Raw genomic sequence first — 20,482 nt, 5'->3', positions numbered from 1 at the left:
CATACAATCATATATTAAATATTAGTCCCCGATGTTTCCGGGTGTGGGGGTGCCTGGCTTCTTCTGGCCTCGCTGCTGGGCCAAAGGCTGCAGCTGAGGTGTTTTCACCCCAGAGATACCTTTGGCCGGCTGGATGCTGCAGCTGGGCACTCGGAACAAATCCAGGCATAGTAGGAACTCAGTTTACCTTTGGTGGAAAAGGTTCAAGCAGCAGTGAAGAGAAAAGAAGTGGGTTCTGTCATAGAGTCTTTAATCCAGAGTTTTATTGCAGCATGGTGGACCTCTGAATGCGGTAACAGCTCCAGACAGACAACCCGACCGCGTGGTCTCGTGTCCTTTTAAGCCCCGGGGACAGGGGGAGGGAAGGGACAGGTGAGGGCCAACCAGGTGTGAGGAGGGGAAGGCTCAGGGGTACAGACACTTGGACAGGCCAATGAGCCCAGACCTGAGGGGCATCTGCCAACCACAAGATGCCCTGCTGGAATGTTAAGATTGATGGACAGCTCTTAGGCAGGAGGGCAAAAGGGGGAGGGGGAAAGGTTGGCACACCTGAGGGGGATGGGATAGGTGAAAGAGGAAATTCGCACTGCAACAAAATCATTTCCCTGAAGAAAGGAGGTTTTAGGGGGAAAACCAGAAAGGGGGCAGGGGAAGAAGGAAAAAAAGGATAGTGAGCTTTATCATCTTCTACAAGCCAAATGCAGCAGAGATGATCTGTGGTGTCACTGCCCACCACAGTGGCCATGATGTTCCCTGGGTCATAGGGAACAAGCAAAAAGTCAAGGTAGCTCTTCCTCTACATCCCTCTCTCAGCAGATAAGAGAGAATTCTCTAAAAGTATTTCCTGGCAAGTTTTTTATGTGATGCATTCCACTCAATGGAGGAAAATCATGCACAAGGATCTGTCTTTGGAACAGCTTCAGCTGACCCAGAACATCAACCTCCCCAATCTAGACAGATGCCATGAAAAGTGAGATACATCAAAAGTTACAGCTTATCATTATTAAAATGCATCATTTGAATTCTACTACAGAACAAGGTGGTACTCTCCCCTCCATTGACTTACATGCTTCTAGACAAGAAATATGAATAAAAACGATGGCACCTTAATTTACAGAATCTCAGAAACAACCAGGGGCGGGGGGAGGAGAACAAATGACGGACACGGGAACCTATCAATCTACAAATACTGTACAAGTAGCAAAGTTTTCCTATAAATAGGAAAACTTAATTAATCAGCCTCATAATACAGCAGGGTTACAGCAGCTACATATGCTGAACCCAAGTTTCCTCGTGCTAAGAGCAATTTGATGCAGAAGCCGTGGTACTTAAGTGAATTTGCTCATGAAGCACATGAAGCAGAAGATGTTCACAACCTGCAGAAATGTGTTGTTTCTGTGTCAGGTGGTGAGATGCTTCAGGAGAAGCAGTGAAGAGTCTACAGCATATGAAATGCTATTCCAGAGCAGTACTGATGCATTGTAACTGTTAAAAATGGGGGCTTCAGAAGGCTAAAGTAATCAGCAGTCCGAAAGAAATACCTATGGCTTTTCACAACATTTCCAAGAAAAGGGCAGCAAGTCTCTTATTCTTATTTATATTATTTATTATATTTATCTTATCTATATTTCTAGTTGTATAAGAAATATAAATCAGCAAGAAAAAAAAGCCTGAGGGGGAAAACCAATTAAATCAAACCCCTTCAAAACCTGAAAGTCTCACACTGTGAATTCCAGCAATTCTCCTAACACATGGCACTGAGGGGCTCTGGGATGCCACCACTCAATGACTGGTTGCTGCAGATGTCAGTAAGCAGTTTGTTTTCATCAATAACACAAGATGCCTGTAGCATCACCAGTTTTACTATGTTCATTGTTTATTAGAAAACACAACTGTCTTATTTTTTATTAGCTGGCATTTCTCAAGGTTCCCTGCCTTTATTTTTCTCTCCCTAGTATAAATGAGCACATTTGCCAATAATACAAATAATACAGTCTAAGGAGAAAATGAAGCTCCCACTGTGGGATGTTCATTGTGCAAGGCCAGAAAATTTAAAGCAGTGATAAATGCATTAAGTTACATTTCACAAATCATTAAGTAATGCTGAATTCTATCCTTAAAACACCCAACTTGACAATGCAACCCTCCTAACAGAGGGGTGATCCCCCAAGCAGACATGGCAAAGCACCGTGCTGCATTATATAACAACATTTTCCAGAGGAATGAGCAGAGCACTTTCTGTGATGCACAGGGAGCATACAAGCTGTCACTGTGCACTCAGCAGCCTCCTCTATGGGGACTGTGCAGCTGAACCAAGTCGCCTGTAGGTGTATTAAAAGGAAGAATAAATGACATTCAAGTAACATCTATGTTTTGAAATGCAGGTAGTGCCCAGCATCACTGCATTGCCTAATTAAAATCCACAGGAACTCAAGGCAACACCCATCCAGAGGTAAAAGATCCTCACACATGCAGCTCAGACATCACCTCTGCAATCCTATGGAGCTGGTAGAGCATTGCTCTGCACTGCAACCCCCTCCTTCTGCACCAGTTAAGCACCATGATTTATATGTGCTGGTATTCATACCAGGGGAGGGCAATAGAAAAGAAACACAAAACTCCATCTAATCTCATATCTCATCCCACTTAAGAACTTTCAAGGGCTTGTCAGCTGATGAGGTGTGCTGCTGGCACTGAGTATTGCCAGTGCTCAGCCCTTTTTGCTCTGTGTTCCATCCACCCCAGTAACAGAGCGGAAAATCTTCATAAACCCTCCCTGTTATATTCAATCTGAAAAATAACCACTGTGACACAATGCTTTGGAGCTTTTCATTTTAATATTCATCAAAATAATTAAGGAACTGAGACTGACATTAGGGGCTTTTTTTCTGGGGTTTTCCATGTCTTTGTTAAGAGGTTCCATGGCTGACATGACTCAGAAATTTAGAGCTCATTATACAGAACCACTGAAATTAGTATTCCGTTCATGGGCTTAATAGGTATTTAAGCAATGTAAGAGACAGGTTTTGTTTTGTTCTTTTCTAATTGATAGAATAAACTGTATTCAAATGCTCAGAAAGTCGCACTTGTCTGCGAAGCAGAGGGAGATGAATGAGCCAAGCACAAACAGTCCTAGGGCCCTTTGTTGCCAATAAGTGGGTTTCCTCCTCCATCTCCAAGCCTTTCGTAATTAAAGATAGCAGCTCACCTAATGCTCAGAAAATGCCATAAACATTTGTTTTCATTAAGGCTCATATTGGGAAACCACGTTGAATAAAACCTAGCAGAAAAACACTTCAGTAGAAAAGGTTGGGATGGTCCAGAGAAACAGCAGAATAAAGAACGAGGAAGAAAACAAAGCAGAAAAGTCAGCCACTAATCCATGCATCCTGGACTGACTAACGATCAGTAAAGTACAGAGAGGAACACAAACAGAAAATGGATTTCTCTTTTAAGTACTTAACGGTTCTGTGCTTTTCATACAAAAACCAACAAACTGTCAGAAAAGGCTACCTCAGAAGAGCAAAACATTTTTCACACTATGTTAAAAAAAATGAACCTGAGTGAGAAAAGCAAAGAGGGATTCTGCATCCCTAATTAGTAACTTGGGTGGGAGGGGCTGGGCTGTCCAGGAAGGCAGGAGAAGACTTTCTTTTTCCTATATTGTATTTGGAATCATGAATAACACTGCCCTACAGCTTCACTACCTGCCTTCATGATCTACTTCCTTGAAGCATCTTGCTAGAATATGCTCTCCATAATTTTGCTCTCCCCTCTCCTCCCCAAGAAAGGTGTCCAACTCAACAGGATATTCTATTTGAAATGGGAAAAAATATTCCTGAATGTGTGTGTGTCCTTAAGCTTCAACTTAAAGAAATTTTTGTCAGTCTGCTTTTTAAGCTGGGAATGTCAAGTTGTAGAAGACATGTTCCTTGAGCAGTGAGAAGTCTTGGGGAAAAAGAACACCCAGAGGAAAGGATAGGTCAGAACAAGCACATAGTATCAGGGTCTGGAAATCTGCCCAGATACTGAAATACTGTTGCCTGTCCTCATGTCAAACACTACTTCAGACTAAAGGGCCTTTAAAAATCGTTATATGAAGATATGGTATGTGAAGATTACATTCACACTTCCTTTTTGAAGACAGAGAAACAAGAAGTTGTAACAAATTCCCTTTCAACTTGCCTTTTTCATGTTAAAAATTAGGAATAATGATGTGACAGAGCTGCATTTCTGACATAAGAGCTCCGTCTCAGGAAAAGAAACTTCATCTCCCAGAGCTGAGAAGAAACAAGAAACAGCAACAGATCCAGACCCTGCCTTTCTCACCCATCCCATCCCATCCCAGAAACTTCCTCCCTCCTGTATCAAGAAGACCAAGTACTTTGGTAGTGACCTATGAGTGTTTTGTTCAAACTGGGAAATTAGCATACAGCTGCATCCTCAGGCTGGCAAGAGGGCTTTGAATGGCACATAAAAAACTGATAGAGGAGCAAATCAATCTGAAGCCTTGAACTGCAGACACCAGGTAACACCGTGTAATCACACACACACACCCCACACACACGAAACAGCAAAAGCCTTTAAGTTTCCTGAAACTAAGCAGTTTCAAAGTAAGGGGTTGGGAACCAGTGCTCAAGAAGATGCAATTAAGAAGCTGAAAATAATGACCATAATTGGTAGTAAAGCTCCATATTGAGACATTTCTATGACTTGAAATAAGAGGAACACAGGATGGCTTAGGATACAATGAGGTAGTTTTGTTATGAAATATTGAGATAATTTCAGTGAATTACCCCATAACACTGGAAGAAAGTGTAAAGGAGAGGTTATTCTATTTTTTACTATGAATGGAATATTCTCTTTGTAGTCCCACTGAATTAGTAACCCTGCACAGCTACAGCTTCGGGGCAAACGATGCAATGCAGGACCTCCAACGCAGACTGTGTGCAAAAGGCTTCAAAAGAGCAGTCCTGTGGGTGAAGAGAGAGGATGCCTTCCTCTGCCACTGAAAGACTCAAGCACCCAACAAGTGTGAAACCCAGGCTGGCAGCCATCCACTCAATGAACAATTTCTCAGACTTCACACAGACCACCTTGAGCAGAGGCAGCAAGATGACCCAAGCCAGGTAAGAGGCTGGGAAATACACGACAGAGGGTGCACGGCACCGCCTCCTGATGGCTCGTTCTGTGGTGTAAAACTGCAGCAGGCTTACGCAGAGTATGATAATTGAAAAGGAAAATAAACAAGATTCCCTGAAGGGCTGCTCCAAGTGAAGTCAAAACCACAGGCACTTAATTTATAGCTTTCTTCAGCCTGCAGACATCTTAGGAAAATGTCCAATTCACTGAAATCAATAATAAATAAGCACTTTCAGTGGATGCAGGAATTAACTCTTGTTATTTAAAAATGGATTTGAATGCAGTTGTGCTGATAAAGCACTCTCAAAATCCTCCTTTGGGTAGAGAATTTATTTTTTGTTCATTTATGAATATCTATGTTAAATTAAGATCAGAAAAAGGAAGAGCAATAAATAAAGCCCAAAATAGACCCATATTCAAAACAGATATAAATAATATAATTTACTTATACTTTGCCCTTGAAAACAACTATTACTCCAATCTTTAACTCTGGCAAATATACTCTAAGATGGAAGAGACATAGAGCCATTAAGTACTGTGCAAGGCCACACAAGAACTTGAACACAGGCTACCTGGTACCTGGGCTACGTAGAGATACTGTGGGTTGTACTGCCCAAAGAAGAACAAATGTTTGAATTTATTCAAGGAAAAACCAAACTTTTTTTCATGTGAGGTTTTTTTTTCTGAATTACTTCAATTGATTCATCTGATAAGGAGAGTGTGACCTTTACTCAAATGCTATTTCCCCTCTTTTTCCATTTCTCATCTGATTCACCTTTAAAGTTTATTTTGTAGTCCACCTGGAAACTGGACGCAATTAAATACTCTTAATCTGAAATGGCATATAGCACATGTATCAAAAGTGAATTTAACAGGAGGATTTCTATGTAACAGAAATGAAATAAAACGTGTAAAAATCAAACCTAGATTGCATCGTAACATTTGCCTAGATATTACTTAATACTTTAATTTTCAGGTAATGAGAGGATTTAACAGGCCTAGGGATATAAAAGTGAGAGTTTCAGAAACTGTGCCACACCTAGTTTGTCTTCTTGTTCTGTTACAAATTAACCAGGTGGGATGAACTAACTTTCAAGGAAAATCAATAGTGGTCAATTTTTCTAGTATAAGACAAACATAAGAACTCCATCCACACCAAGACACTGCAATTAGAGGGCCAGGTTGATTTCAGATTTCTCAATCTCTGTTAGAAAACCTCATGATTTTCAATGTGCAGGTGTAAAGAAGATGTCACTAAAAATAGAAGTAATCAAGAAAGTCCCAGCTGCTTACTTTAACAGCGAACTAGACGCATGCAAAAGAAAAACATGAGACTCCCTTCTAAAAAAAGAGTTGATTAAAATTTTAGAGTAATTTATTTTAAAATGCACATTTTGCTTGACAACTTGCAGAACAAATTGTGAGCAGGCCAGGAATAATCTAAAGCATAATAGAAGAGCACAGCAGACAAAAAGTAAAGGGTTTCAGAGTCTCTTGCCTCACAAGGAATAGGAAAGGCCAAAGGAAATTACATTGCTTGCTTGCTTAGAATAAAACTGAGACTACTCTTATCTTGGAGGGCTGAACTGATCAGGGTACCCAGTCACCCCCCAGAGGGACTGATGCTTCTCCTGTCCATCTTTTTTCCCAAAGCCACCTCTGCTGTGGTCCCTGTGGTGCCCATGGAATCTGTCCAATACCAGTTCCACTGACCCTGCAGAAAACCACCTACCTTTGCTTTGGCCAAGTGATAAACCATGCCAGACCCAGCACAAACGGGGTCAAGGGAAGGACATGCTTCCTTTTTATGTATCACCTGTGGGCTTTCAGGCTGCAATTTCAACCCAACACTCTCAGTGGGAGGCAAAGAGATTTGCATTATCTGACCAAGAACCCAAGGTAGGTTATATATGCAGTTGTAAAACAGAGGGTCTTTTCAGTAGGCTCCTGATTGTGCAGAGCCACAGGTGACAGGGCATAGCACTCAGCAGACCAAAGGAAAACAGTAACATCATAATCATCACCTAGGGCAAGATGTCTCCAAAGAAAGAGGGGAAAAGACTCTGAAGATGCAGTTGCCACAAGAAACACATCCATCAAAAGAACAGTGCAGCTACACTGGCTTTCCAGGTGGGATGTCTGCTCAGACAGGCAGTTATGGTAGAACTTGGTTGGAGAGCCCATTTCAAATCTAAGTCATGCAGCAAAGCAGTGATATCAAACCACAGACATCAAGTGAGACAATGCCTCCACAAAAGAGGGGGTTTAGAAATACAATAGCACAAATGCAAAGGAAAATATCTGTTGCAGAATAGTTGACTACCCAAACATCCGTGTTTCTCTGTTGAGCTGGAATATATAAAGCTGTATATAAAGAGCTATCAAATTATGATGAGGTGCAAAGAAAAGTCTCTCTGACTTAAAAGGCTAACGATGTGCTGTCTCAAGTTTTCATTTCTTCACCCGAGCAATTTCTCCTTGCACCAGAATATGTTTATATTACATTCCAAAAGCTGCCATTTAAAATAAATGAATTCTAAAAGCTGTCCTTGACACTGAGCATACATACACACAAATGTAACCATTTAATTCATTTTACAGAATTATGACTTCAATGAACAGCTCCTCAACTGTGCAGAAAGATCAAATCAGATAATAGCTCCAGAAGTGACCCTTTTAACTAGGGACCTCCTCACTTCCTACTCATATACCAAATTTTTCATCCATATAAACAAATACCTACAGGATTTCATGAAAATGAAAGCATTACAGGCAAATTACATGTTGCAACAGAAGGGATATTAGAAACAAAGTCTGTACAAAATCTACTTACTTTATTGAAAAGATAAATAACAGCTGCAGGAGCTCCTAGCAAAGGAGTAGGGCAAGGGAGGAGAAAAAGAAGAATGGACAGATATCTCCATAGTAACTACAACTATGAAACTCAGGGGAGAACTTGTCTGAAAGCTGAAAGAAGTATGCTACCAGAGAAAATAGACTGTAATATAACTGGAAAAAAATAAGAAACTTCCAAATAATTTTCCACATGGTCAAAGGTCCCTTAAGCTTTAGTTTATTTAATCAGAGCCAAGAACAAATACCAAGAGAGAAGAGCAAAGAAAAAAAGCATAAAATCAAAACATAATCCTGACATGACCATTACTGTACAAATTACTTAACAATAAACATACTGCTAAAAAACCTAAATATACAAATGTTCAGGCTAAGAAGAAAAAAACAATTAGTTTCCCTCAGGAAATTCTGTGCTACTGGATGCAACAATGGAAGAAGAGAAAGGAAAAGCACCATACCAGCATAAGCTAGGGGATATGTGTAAAATTCCTGTGATTTTTCTATCCAATACAAGAGACCTGAGAAGATTCTAAAGGAGATATTTACCATATGGAGATTTATAATTCTCAAATTCAGTCCAGACTTAGAAAACTCCTGCAATCCCAATCTGAGATGCTGATGACATGGACTGACATATTTCTGAGCAGTATTCATACAGCTCCAGGCCTCTGTCATCCATCTGAGAGTCTCAAGGCCCACACCCTTACCTGGAATCTTGATCTGACCCGTAAGAAACATTAATACCCACACTGCTGACAGTTCTGGTCAATCAGCAGTAGCCCACATTTATGCTGTCATTTGCAAGGAACATGTTGAGAATATATTCTTATCACATATATATTGTCCATATCAGCCACTTATATTCCTGCTCTGGAATAGTGAACAGGATTTTCTATAGTTCAGTGTATGCCAAACCAGCATAAAGTATGAATATAATCTTCACATGCTTATTAAAAAAGCCAACCAAACCAACAAACCCAAAAACCAAACCAAAACAACCCACCACCAATATTCTTAAAAGTCAGCATACTCACTTTCAAATATTGGAATGATGCTCTCCTTTTTAGTATCATTATCTTTAAAGAACATGGGGCCACAACAGATGTAGCAAAGAGTTATGTTAGCCCAAACATCAGGCTACAGTTTTATACCAACAATGGTGTATTTGCATTTTAAAAAATTCTTTTACATTGGCAAACAAATTTCCTTTTAAAAGTGTCTTTTTCAACTATTTCCTATGTAATTTTAGAGCAACCTCTCCCTGGTATTAAAGCAATCAACATCTGGCCTGTCATACACAGGGGTGAGAGATGAATTATGCGAATCACTGTTATGGGATGGATTATCAGGAGGTGAAGGAGTGTTTGCCATAGACAGAACAACAGAAACACTCCACCTCTCTCATCTGGTTTGGAAGCTTCCTTGATCCCTCAGTGAATGACTCCAAACTCAAGGTCATGAAGACCTTTCCCAGCAACTCTGACTTCTGAAAAGAAGGTGGCAGGTGACAACAAGCGAGTTGGAATTGGACATGGCATAACATGTCTCAGGTTGCTATAAATCATATCTTCATAATTATTAAATCACTATTCAAACAAGTTGTTTACATAGCTGTCTACCCACAAAATTCAAGTGTTCCCAGATTATTGTACCTTGTTATATCTTTGCATGTGGGATAGAAGAATTCATGTCACAACTACTGTTTGTTCCTTATGAAAATACTGAAAGAACATTAATCATCCATTTCTTCCTTTTCAAACTATATACAATGATCTTCTTGACTTGCATTATAAAGCAGGTAATGTCTCTTTACTATTCCTCTGCAAATCCACTCCAATGGACTATTATTGCTTTGTTTATAAGGCTTGTTATTTAAATATAAATGTGCAGCACTGAAAATATATTCCAATCATATCAGCATTCCCAGAAGGGGGACAGGGGGGTGTTAAAAAATTATTACACATAAATCTCATTGCCATTTTGGTTTTATTGTGGATTAATGCAGTTCTTCATACACAAACAACTAATGCAGATTTGCACTGCCTACTGAAATTAGAAAAAAATAACAGAAGCACCTGGTTGGTAAGTGGGCTTACATTGTGTTGTAGCAGGCAACAGCTGAACACAAATACATTATATAGTGTTCCAATTAGTGAAAAGACTATTCACTAAAAAGGTCCTGGAAAAACACTTTGATATTACGAGCAGTCTCCTGCTTTCACACCCGAGTCATAATACACTGCTCTCTCCATCACCTACAATACCAAGCAGAAATCCCTCACAAACTTACAAATGTGGGAAAAGGATTGACCTTGTTTTACATCTTGCATGAAAGGTGCTAAGTCTAGTGCTAAAGAGACTGTTCATTATTAACTATAAAAACAATTTGACAAAAAGAAAAAGAAAAGAAAAAAAGAGGGAAGCCCCCCCATCCCTAAGTCCCCTCACCCTTTTGACAGCTCTACTGCAAGAAAGTCCTTTGCAAATCAAGTTGAAAAGGATGTATCACTAAAAGAAACCACTTAAATTAGCAGCTTGCCTAATATGCAAAAGCTTGCCTACCCTTGACTGGCTTTTTTTTTTTTATGCTGAGGGTGCAAAACAGCTCTACCAGCCTAGCAGCTGTGCAGCCACCAGCCAAGGGAGATCAGCATGCTTGTCTCCCCCTCCTTGGACACATAGTCCCACCACCTTTTCATCTGACAAACCTCAACCCTCCTGTAGCTCCACAATAAGCCAGTTCAGGGAGTTACACCGGCATCTAAAAATAAAATCCAAAAAAAAAGAAGAAAGGAGGAGGCAGCAGGGAGGCAGCACAAGGCAAAGAGCAGGAGCACATCCCATGGGCTGGCCTTGCTGCAGTGCACAATCACACTTCTGACTGTCACATGCTTGAGACCGTTAGCAGAAAGCTGCTGTATTAATTAAAGGCCTCAGAAGGTTCCTAATAAGCAATTTCTGGCCAATCTAGCTGTGACAGCTTAAAATGCTACTGCTCCCCAGTGGGTTGTTCCCTTTTCCTGCAGCCAACAGCCTTCCCAGCAAAAGAACTGGACAAAGTATCTTCTCCCAGGAGCTCTGCACACCCTTGGCCCAGTGGGCAATGTCTGTCCACTGTTGAGGAAATTTCCCTAACCCTATTTTTTTCCTAAATTAAGCCAATATCTTTTCCCCCTTAACAAAGAGAATATTCTGACATTAAATTTTTAAAAATCCCTACTTTGAACTTTAACAGTTACCAAAATCAGTCAACCGCTTCCCACTCTGCACAGCGCTGTATTAACACAACTTCACAATAAAAGATAAATGCATTTGTGCATTTGGCAATTCCCTGTGTGAGTTTCTGGGAAGAGGGCCACGTAAATGAGTAGCCACCTGATTAGTAACAGGAAGCAAGCAATAGCCTATTACCACCAAAGATCAACGTAATGTCACATCAAGTCTGCTCTGCATGTCCTTTCCTCAAAATCTCAAATTAATAAACCAAAACCACTACACTGGGTAAGATGGGCAACTCATTGCTAGAAAACCTACAGCTGTGTCTGCAGACTGTTATTAATTGCCAGTGGCTGTAGTCTTTAGAGTTGCCCATAAAAATGTACCAGCATCAAGCACAGAGACCAAACACCTTTGGCCAGTTACTTACTGATTTTCTCAACTGAGAATCATAGCTAGAAACTGGAGATTCACAACAAAAACATGCAGCTAGGTGGAAGCTAAACTTCTCCTTCAGCAATAACCTTTTGTTCATAGGTTTTGAAAAATGTGTGATCTTTACATAGTGAAGACCACCTGATCTGGTAGTTTTTCAAGCCCATATACCAACAGTTTTGTTCATCTCTCCCCAAAGCACTGAACAAACCAGCAACTTCTCTCATTTACATGGCAACTAAACAGCAACCCATTGCACAACAGATTCAGTGCAACATGTAAATGCTTGGCTTTTGCCAGATGTCAGAATAAAATGCTGGCACTTTTCACCTTTACTGGCTGAAAGTAATATTTACCACTTAGGATTACCCTGCTGCCTCCCCTCAGACCTGGCCACTAGTAATACATGCAGCTCAGATCAAAGCAAATGTTTTCCATACTTTTGCGTGTAAACTCAAACAAACAAAGTATTTTGAAGTACTGAGCTTGCCACTACCAATCCTCCCCAGACTCCATTTACTCTATAAGAAGGGCTTACAGTTTTTGGACTTATCTGGAGGCTGTGAAGGGGCAAAGCTGTACATGTACTCCTTTTCCTCTTTATCACCACCACCAGCTGAAATCTGCAGCACCACAAATACTGTTACAGTAGAAAATTATACATGTAAAAAAAGAAATGGAGATGGAAATTTTTGCATCAGATGCAAACCTGTTTGAGTAAGAAGATTCCTCCAGTCCCCAGAAAGCAAAGGTATCAATTAGTGACTACATGCTGACTGGCTGGAACCACTTGAAGCCTAACAGTGTTAGGCCCCTGCATTCAAAAACCCTGCTCCATCAAACAAAGTGAGTTTCCAAACAAAATCTGCAGTATTATATTAAATCTGCACACTTTCATCATAACAGCCATCTCCTTTCTTCCACCACAGCACTCTTTATGGCTCTTTAATCAAGCTATGTTACTAGAAAAGGGGCTGAAACTGGAAAATAAATAGATTGATAAACCTTAAGGTGTGCTTGGCTGGGGGTTCTGCTGTTGTGTCATTCTGTTTGGCATATATATGTGAAAAAAGGAATACCTGTCAGTGATGTTTTCACTGGTCCACAGCCAGGCTGGTAGGGATTTACCTCCCCCACAGATGCCAGCACCTACTCACCTACAGGTAAGTCCAGGAACTCATTGGGAGCATCTACTAAGTAGTTTTTGACCCAAGGAAAATCTACAATAGGGATGATTGGCACAGTGAGACCACAAGGCAATGCTCACTGCTAGGAAATTCACCCTTCACTCAGTTTGCTACAAGAACTTACACTTCCTGTTCATCCAGGCTCTTGAGCAAATTGCCTCTGAAACTGGAGGAGTTTGGATCAACTATAAACGCAATCTAAAACCACACACATGCTGCACACATGCATGAATCCCTATTCCCTTTCTGTAAGGTGACCTGCTCTACTCAGGGGGAGGAAATGCTGCCAGGTTAGTCCCTGAACTGATGGGCAGGAGCCAGAAGACTCCTAGGCACAGCAGATCAGAAGAGACAGGAAGAAGAAACTGGGAAAAGATTGCCTCCACATTACCAGCTTGCCATTTCACTGAAGAACTGAAAGGTCAAACCAGAGTCTTAAACTACTAAAGAAACTGGAGCCCTTTCAACAGATTCCTGTATTTACTATGCTTATTTCCTTAGCACTGTTTCCATCACTAGTGTGAAATACAGGTGGCTTATTCCTCTAGAAGGAATAAGTCAAGATGCATTCAAGCTTCTGAAAAACCATTCCTGCCATGCACCAAAAAAAACCCCTCACCAAAAAAAACCAAACAACAACTACCCCCCCCAAAAAACCCCAAACAAATGAAAACAAACAAACAAAAAACCCACAAAAAACCACCAAAAAAAAAAACCAACCACCAAAAAACCACAAACCAACCCAACAAAACCCTGCAAGCTATAAAGAAATAAGTAATAACTTACATATAATGGTTAGTTCAGAGTACATTGCTAAAGCTACAGTTTTTAAACATGTATTTTATCACAAGAGTGTCACTAGTTATACACACAGCTGAAGGGACAATGAAAAGTTTGATTTTGAGAAACCCTGGAGGAAGACAAAGAGGACATAACTTGTCAAAACTTGGTAAGCTGAGGCAGTCAACCCACAGATTCCATTTCAGTCCCATTTGCCCCCTCACCACTTTCCTGCATGTTTTTTGTTTACCCAATTATCCTGGACTCCCAATTATCCACAACTCCTTCTAGGATTGCAAAATAACCTGGATTGAAGAAACATTCAAGCATATTCAGCTAAATAAAACAACAAGCCTAAAAGGAAATAAGAAGGTAACATAAAACACTCAGCATGCTCCACCTACAGCTTAAGAGAAGGAGCCCAGAAAAGGTCTGCCTGCAAAGAGGAACTTCAGAGAGGAAGAAAAAATAGGTATAAGTCTGTGTTGGGTGTAAATAGAAACAAAACAAGAACAAACTCCTTCACAGCAACAGAAGAACAGCTGTAATATTATTTCAACAATTCATGATGCTTGAAGAAGTAGTGAAATGATGCCTTGCCTTCCATGAAAGCCAGAAAAGTTTTCATCTTGGGTCTGTGTTGGGCCTGGGTTTTTTTGTTCGTTTTAATCTGAAAAGTACCAAAGGCACTAAGTTCCCTATTTTTATGCCTGAACCACCTAGCTGCCTCTCAAGGGTCTGAATTCACTCAGTGCAAACCTACTCGATACTCTTTGAAAAACATTTCACCCAAAGTACTCAGTTTCTGGAGACTGGTAATGTGGAAATCCTACTTATTTCTGAAGCTGGACTGTGCAGGGCACCAGGAGCAGGTACAGCGTAAGGGACAAGCACTCCTGCCCCTTGCCAGCCACAAAAGAGGATGTCTCCCTGTTGCACCAGCAGCTGCTCCTACAACCATACTCTAAACAAGAGATTAAAGTCTCATACAGGTTAAAATGCAGAAACTTGTCAAAAATAGTCAATTCCTCTTCTTGCTATGATTTTTAATCCCAACCAGCTTCTTGAAGCTGTTGATGGTGTGACCCTGCAAGCCATTATGCCAGCACAGCTCAGGAATGAGGGGCCAAACTAAGTGTACATGGAAGCAGAAATTCTTTAAGACAATGGGCAAGCAACAGGCTGGCCATGAAATAATGACCACGGTCTCCCAGGATCACACCAACAGCAGATGTCACATAAACAGCTCAGCAGAAATAATTTTCAATCCTCTGTTGTATCTCACAAAGCCCAAAATCAGAACACAAACATCTTTGCCCTGACCAGCAGCAAGGTGCAATAAGCCTTGCAAAACTTCTACCAGTGCGGAAGATTACATAAATTTTATATGTATATATAAATATAAAAAATATAGAATAATATAAATTAATATTCTGATACACCCGATGAGCTAAGTGAGCATAATTAGTTAGAGTATGAGTTTATTCCAGAAAAGATTGTGGGAACCAGGGATGGAAAACACTGGAACAGGAACAGGAGAGTGTCCTCCTCCTCACCCCATCAGACTTCTCAGTGGAATTATAAGGTCATACAGAAAACAGGGATACTTCTTTTGTTTGAAAGATACTGTTGGTGTTATTATTATTATTACTACATAATTCTTTCCGGTTTGGAACTAGGATATGAGAAGTGCAAAGGAAAAAAGGTTGAGGAAGCATTTCTGATTCTCTCTTTTAAGTGGCATTTTCTAGACAGCCTGTTTTCATTCCTACTTCACAGAGAGGACAACTCCCAGCTGCCTGCATTCTCAGCATATTTTGTGTAATTGATTGGCTTAAGGTCTATGATTTTAACCCACATTTTGCACATTCAGTGACTTCTAGGAAAGAGAAGGCAGCTTGCTGCAGCAGTATCTCAAAGAAGTTCTTTGCAACCAATAGCCACTGCACCGAATTACTAAGCAGTTCCTCTTCTCAGAAGCATGTTTTGTCCTTTTCTATCTTTTTAACTTTACATGGTTTAATTCACTGAAAACTAAAAATAACAACAGTAACAGTAACTACTTTACTGATGCTTTCCTTGAATTTGTACACACATACATATTGACATGGCCTGAGAGGCAAAAGCCAGGAGAGGAGAAAGTCTTAAGGCATTTAAATTAGCATTCATCCACTGTAAAATAACAACTGCTTTTCCATGCTTTCCAAAACAGCAACAAGAACCATCACTACCATCTTTGCTACCAAAGATAGAGCAAAGTTTGCTATATCTTTGCTGTTCATAGAAAGAATCCATGCTGGAAAGTCCATTTATGGTACGGCAGGCAGTAGGCACAACCATACCCTTCTGATAACATAAAAAACAGTCTAAGACAAAAGGGACAAAGAAGAAAGGCTCTACTTTAATCATAATTCATTACTGACCTTTTCCTTGAGGGCCCTTCTTCAAAATCTGAAGAACTAACATCGTTGCTTGTTGAGGACACTTGCGATGCATCGTCCTTCTCATTCTCCAGCTGTTCTGATCCTGGTCCTAATCCTTTAGATTGGCCATTAGTGAGAAGTCCTGCAAACATGACAAAAGAGTACACAATATTCAAAACCTGCATTGATTTTATAAAATTCACATGTGACACTTACAATAGAGAGCTGATGCTCAAAGCAACTGTCTTGCAAAGAGATAGACTGATAACACTGATTTTGCATAGAGTCACTCCAATAAAAATTTGCCAGTCTGCCTGTTTCTGATTTGGTTAACTCTAACACCCCAATCTAAAATAACTGTGATAGGAGCATTTGCAATAGTGTTTATAATCCTGTCACATTCAAAAAAGGGACACAGCTTAGTCAAGTTTATTCCTGTTTTACAGAATTCCTATGACTAGCATAGACGAGAGTATTTTGCATTTATCTGTGGATTGATATAAAATTAAGCTACCATTTGGTTCAATTTGACATCATCTTGCTCTTTATTCCAGTGCTTCCAACTACTGCAATTTATGATCCTTTGAAAAAAATCCGAAATCCCAAAGAAGTGAACATCAAATGCCCATTTCCTGACTTTGATTCTTCTGGCCAAGTGTCACTCATCTACAGATAACTCCAGACTGCCAGAAAAAGTAGACAGGGCAGCAAAGGTACACAGGCCACAGCTGCCCACCCTTTTGTGCCTTTTCTCTCCTAGAGCAATAATACAGCAAGCAGAGTCACACAAATGGAAAACAGCATTGGACTTTTGTAAGCATACCATTTAACAAATTTTGTGTATTCTATGCCACCAAGTAACTACAATATAATATGACTCACAAACCACAGCAGATAGGCAGTGAAACCACTCATACTTAAAGAAGAATTAAAATAGTAGCATACTCTTCAGCAGGCTCTGGGATGAGAGGGAGGAAACAATTTTATTAGCTCACTATTGTTATAAGAGCTTATTACCAGAGGAGCTGCAATTTTATCGAGGAGAATGCTTTCTCATCTCTCTACCCAAATAGTTTCAGATATGGCATAACAAAGCTTTGTTTCACAGCTGTATTTCCTTAGAGAAATGCTGATAGGACTTCCCTCCCTTAACCATTGCAGTCTCTCTATAATTGCACCTTAGAAAAGAAAATGTGGTGGGGAAGGTGGGGGGGAAGGGGGGGCTGTGCTGCCCTTCCAAGATGAGCCAGGCCAGAGTACTGCACTGAAAACACTTACTAAGAACTGCAGTTCAAGAATTTCCACCAGCACTGTATCAGTGCCACACCATTTCAGAACCCAGTTTTCAGGAAAATCACCATCCAGCACACCAGTGCATTTACTCATTATATAACCAAGCTCACCTCAAAAGAGACAACGAAGCATAACCAGAACAAGAGCAAAGACACCTCCCCCAGTGAGCTGCTGTCTCTACGTCCTGGAAGCTTGGCCACACAGCTGAAGCCAAATGTTCCTTCCCCACAAGGCCATTTATTCACTGCTTGCCTGGACACACTGACTGCCAACGGGCTCTGAACCTCCCCCAATTCCAACCTAATCACTCTGAGTGCCCATTTTTAATTCCTAATCCAAAGCCTGCATCATATCTCTCTCTTCTTTTCCCAAACAAAGTTTGCTCATATTAATTCTGAACTACACCAGATTTCTCTTGACTTGGGCTATGTGGTGGCCACATGCTGCAGATTTTGCATATACTGTTTTAAAAGCTGCACCTACAAAGTAAAAACATGTTCTGGTTTTCTTCTGCGGAAGAGTTGGTGAACTGGTAGCTCAATTTTTTTTCCTAATAGACAAATCACGAGTTGAAACTACACACCAATTTTTGGATTAAATTGTCTCTTCTAGCCAGCATAAGACTATTGGGGAGAAGTAAAACGATCCAATTTACATTTACTCTCCCCTTTTGTTGAATTCCTTTTGATATTTCTTTTTCATTAAAGGGATCTCAAACTGTGACCCACCAAATAAAACAAATTTCAGTATCAGCACATGATACTACAAAAGGGTTTGTAGTGTAAAAACACAATATGACGTGGGGTGATGGCATCCCCTTCAAAGCATTCCCAAGGAAATGAAGGCAAACTTTGAAAAAACACTGAACAGATTATATTTATATGCTGAACTCAACCCCTCTAAAAGCTCTAGTGCCTAAGTTTATTCTTATAAAAGTTTCAACTTTTGCTTTGCATTTTTCCATGAAACCACTGCTGATAAAATTTACAATTTTTGAACTCCAGAGAAGCCTAAATCAAGCGTATCATTTGAGGCCTGACACTCAGTAACTTAACTCTTATGGCAGAATTTGATTAGGTTTTCCAAAAGTAATATTTGTTCTGGAGACTTGCCATATGTAAAACCCAGGAACCTCAAGTATATGAGTCAAGAAAATCACCTTTCAGGCTGTCAACTTGCATGAACTTGGAAGGCAATTTTTATTCATCCCTTCACCTTGCCAAACCATCAGCTCACTTGGGAGACAAGAATGATTTGTGTTCCTTAAGGAAAAAAGTATCTGTTTGCCAACCATTATTCATCATAAGCAGCACCATTCCAGGCCACAGTAATATTGCCCATAACTGATGTTAGCTATCATCCGCTGGAACCAACTAAAACAAGTGCCCTAAAACAGAGGCATAAAACTACAAATGAGAGATACTGATAAATACTGGGAATGGGTGTCATGTTCTACAGGTTTTCAGGGCCAGCATAATTGCAAAATCCACTCTGAAGTGATGAAAGGCACAACCCAAAGCCTCCTTTCAAGCACTGGAGAGAAAGTACATGCTGAAGCAGACTGTTATAAAGTTTATTGCCACTCAATCATTTTTATATCAAATGCATTCAGCTTGCCCTCAGATACCTTTTCCTTCAAACGCCATTCCTGTTATCTCTAACTGCAATAAGCCACATTCTTTACTGCTGTGCATCAATTGGGAGCTATAAAAGGTCTGGAGGCCCCAGGACAGGATGGGGACCTCACAGCTTTGCCAAGTGATACTCAGGCACTCCTATCACCATTAATGAGTTGGCGTCGGTGCAGTGGACAGGACATACAGGTCTGCTTGGTGCACTTAAGGAGCATCAACCCATGTGGGTTTGACTCTCCAAGACCAATCAGCCACACTACAGGAAGCAGCAGGCATTCATATTTCCTAAAAGCTGAGTACTGCAGTTGTGTATGTATATAAAGAGAGAAAAGCAGCTGAGTGAGAAAACACTCTTCTGCATAGTCTGGAAAGCTGAACCACTCCAAGGAGTGGCTACTTGAGAGCACTCAGCAACAGTCAAGGAATCAGCAAGCCCTCAAGAGCCAAATCAAATCAAAGGGACAAATAGTTCCTCTACTGCTTTTCTATGGCTGTGCCTTTCAACCTCTAAACCACAATGCCAGCAAGCCTTGGCTCCTGTCAAAGTCCATGACATTCTCAGCTGCTGAAGAGCTGGCAGAGGCTGCCTGTCCCTTGCCCACTAGGCTCATCTCAGCCCCAGTTCTCACTGTCTTCTCCCTGGCAGCTGGACTCATGATCAACCACCAGACCTGAATAACTGGCAGAATAAATCAGGGTTGATAAAAATAAGAGTATATTGCTCTAATAGAAAATCTTTATTTTAAAAGTCAAATTAGATTTTAAAAAAAAACCCTCATTAAAATTAAATTTGAAAGTACAGCAACTTGCATTATAAGTTAGTGTAGGATTTCATATATTAAAATGACTTACATGAAATAATAATATATCTATACAGAGAAGCAGGCAAAGTTTAAAAAGAACTGAAACACTGAACGGTTCAAAGTCGCTGAATAAACACTGCCTTAATTAAGTCAGTAATAATGAATTATTTAATTAAGTCACAATACAGGAATTCGTGTATCAAATGACATCTATGATCTCTTAAATACACTGTTCTGGTTCTAACTGATCAAGACTAGATGCCTTCAGAGAAAGGCCAATTACTAATTCCTAATAATTACAAAGGGTAGCTTAAAATCAAACCGTGGAGATCTTAACATCCTCTCTAAAATGTATCTTAGTCACATAAATGTCAACTTCACAGTTTTGCTGAATTCGTTTTTAAACTTCCACAAATGCTGCAATACCAAATCACAGTTTTAGATACAGGCTGCTTAAAAAAAAAAAAAAAAGAATTTCCACTTCTCAGTATTGAGAAAAAGCAGCAAATGTCACTTTTTCATCTACTCTGTTACAAGCCAGAGAAAGCACAAAAGCCCTTTCTGCATACTAGTCATTATTACAGAGACTTCTATCACCTCCTATTTATATGCCTTCCGCACTGAATGTTTTCCAATCTGTCTGTGGCTACAAGTTTGTTTGTTTTTTCACGTGCAGAAGGGCTCTGCTATGAGAGCTGAGCCATACCCTCTCGGGT

At 40.2% G+C, this 20,482-nt stretch overlaps 1 protein-coding gene across 2 annotated transcripts in view; it reads right to left on the bottom strand.

Moving 5' to 3' along the window:
- Positions 1-20,482, bottom strand: part of JARID2 (jumonji and AT-rich interaction domain containing 2) — a 212,067-nt gene that overhangs the window by 75,146 nt on the left and 116,439 nt on the right. For both annotated transcript variants that reach the window (XM_071451384.1, XM_071451376.1), the window contains exon 3: positions 16,037-16,178. In XM_071451384.1, coding sequence (XP_071307485.1) covers positions 16,037-16,178 — 142 coding nt within the window. The remainder of the gene's footprint in view (positions 1-16,036; positions 16,179-20,482) is intronic.

This window comes from Agelaius tricolor, unplaced genomic scaffold (assembly GCF_023055355.1).
Source record: "Agelaius tricolor isolate 1412-34295 unplaced genomic scaffold, bAgeTri1.0.p SCAF_2, whole genome shotgun sequence".
Classification (NCBI taxonomy): domain Eukaryota; kingdom Metazoa; phylum Chordata; class Aves; order Passeriformes; family Icteridae; genus Agelaius; species Agelaius tricolor.
Note: the sequence above shows the minus strand (reverse complement) of the source record. Positions and strands in the feature narration are given on the sequence as shown.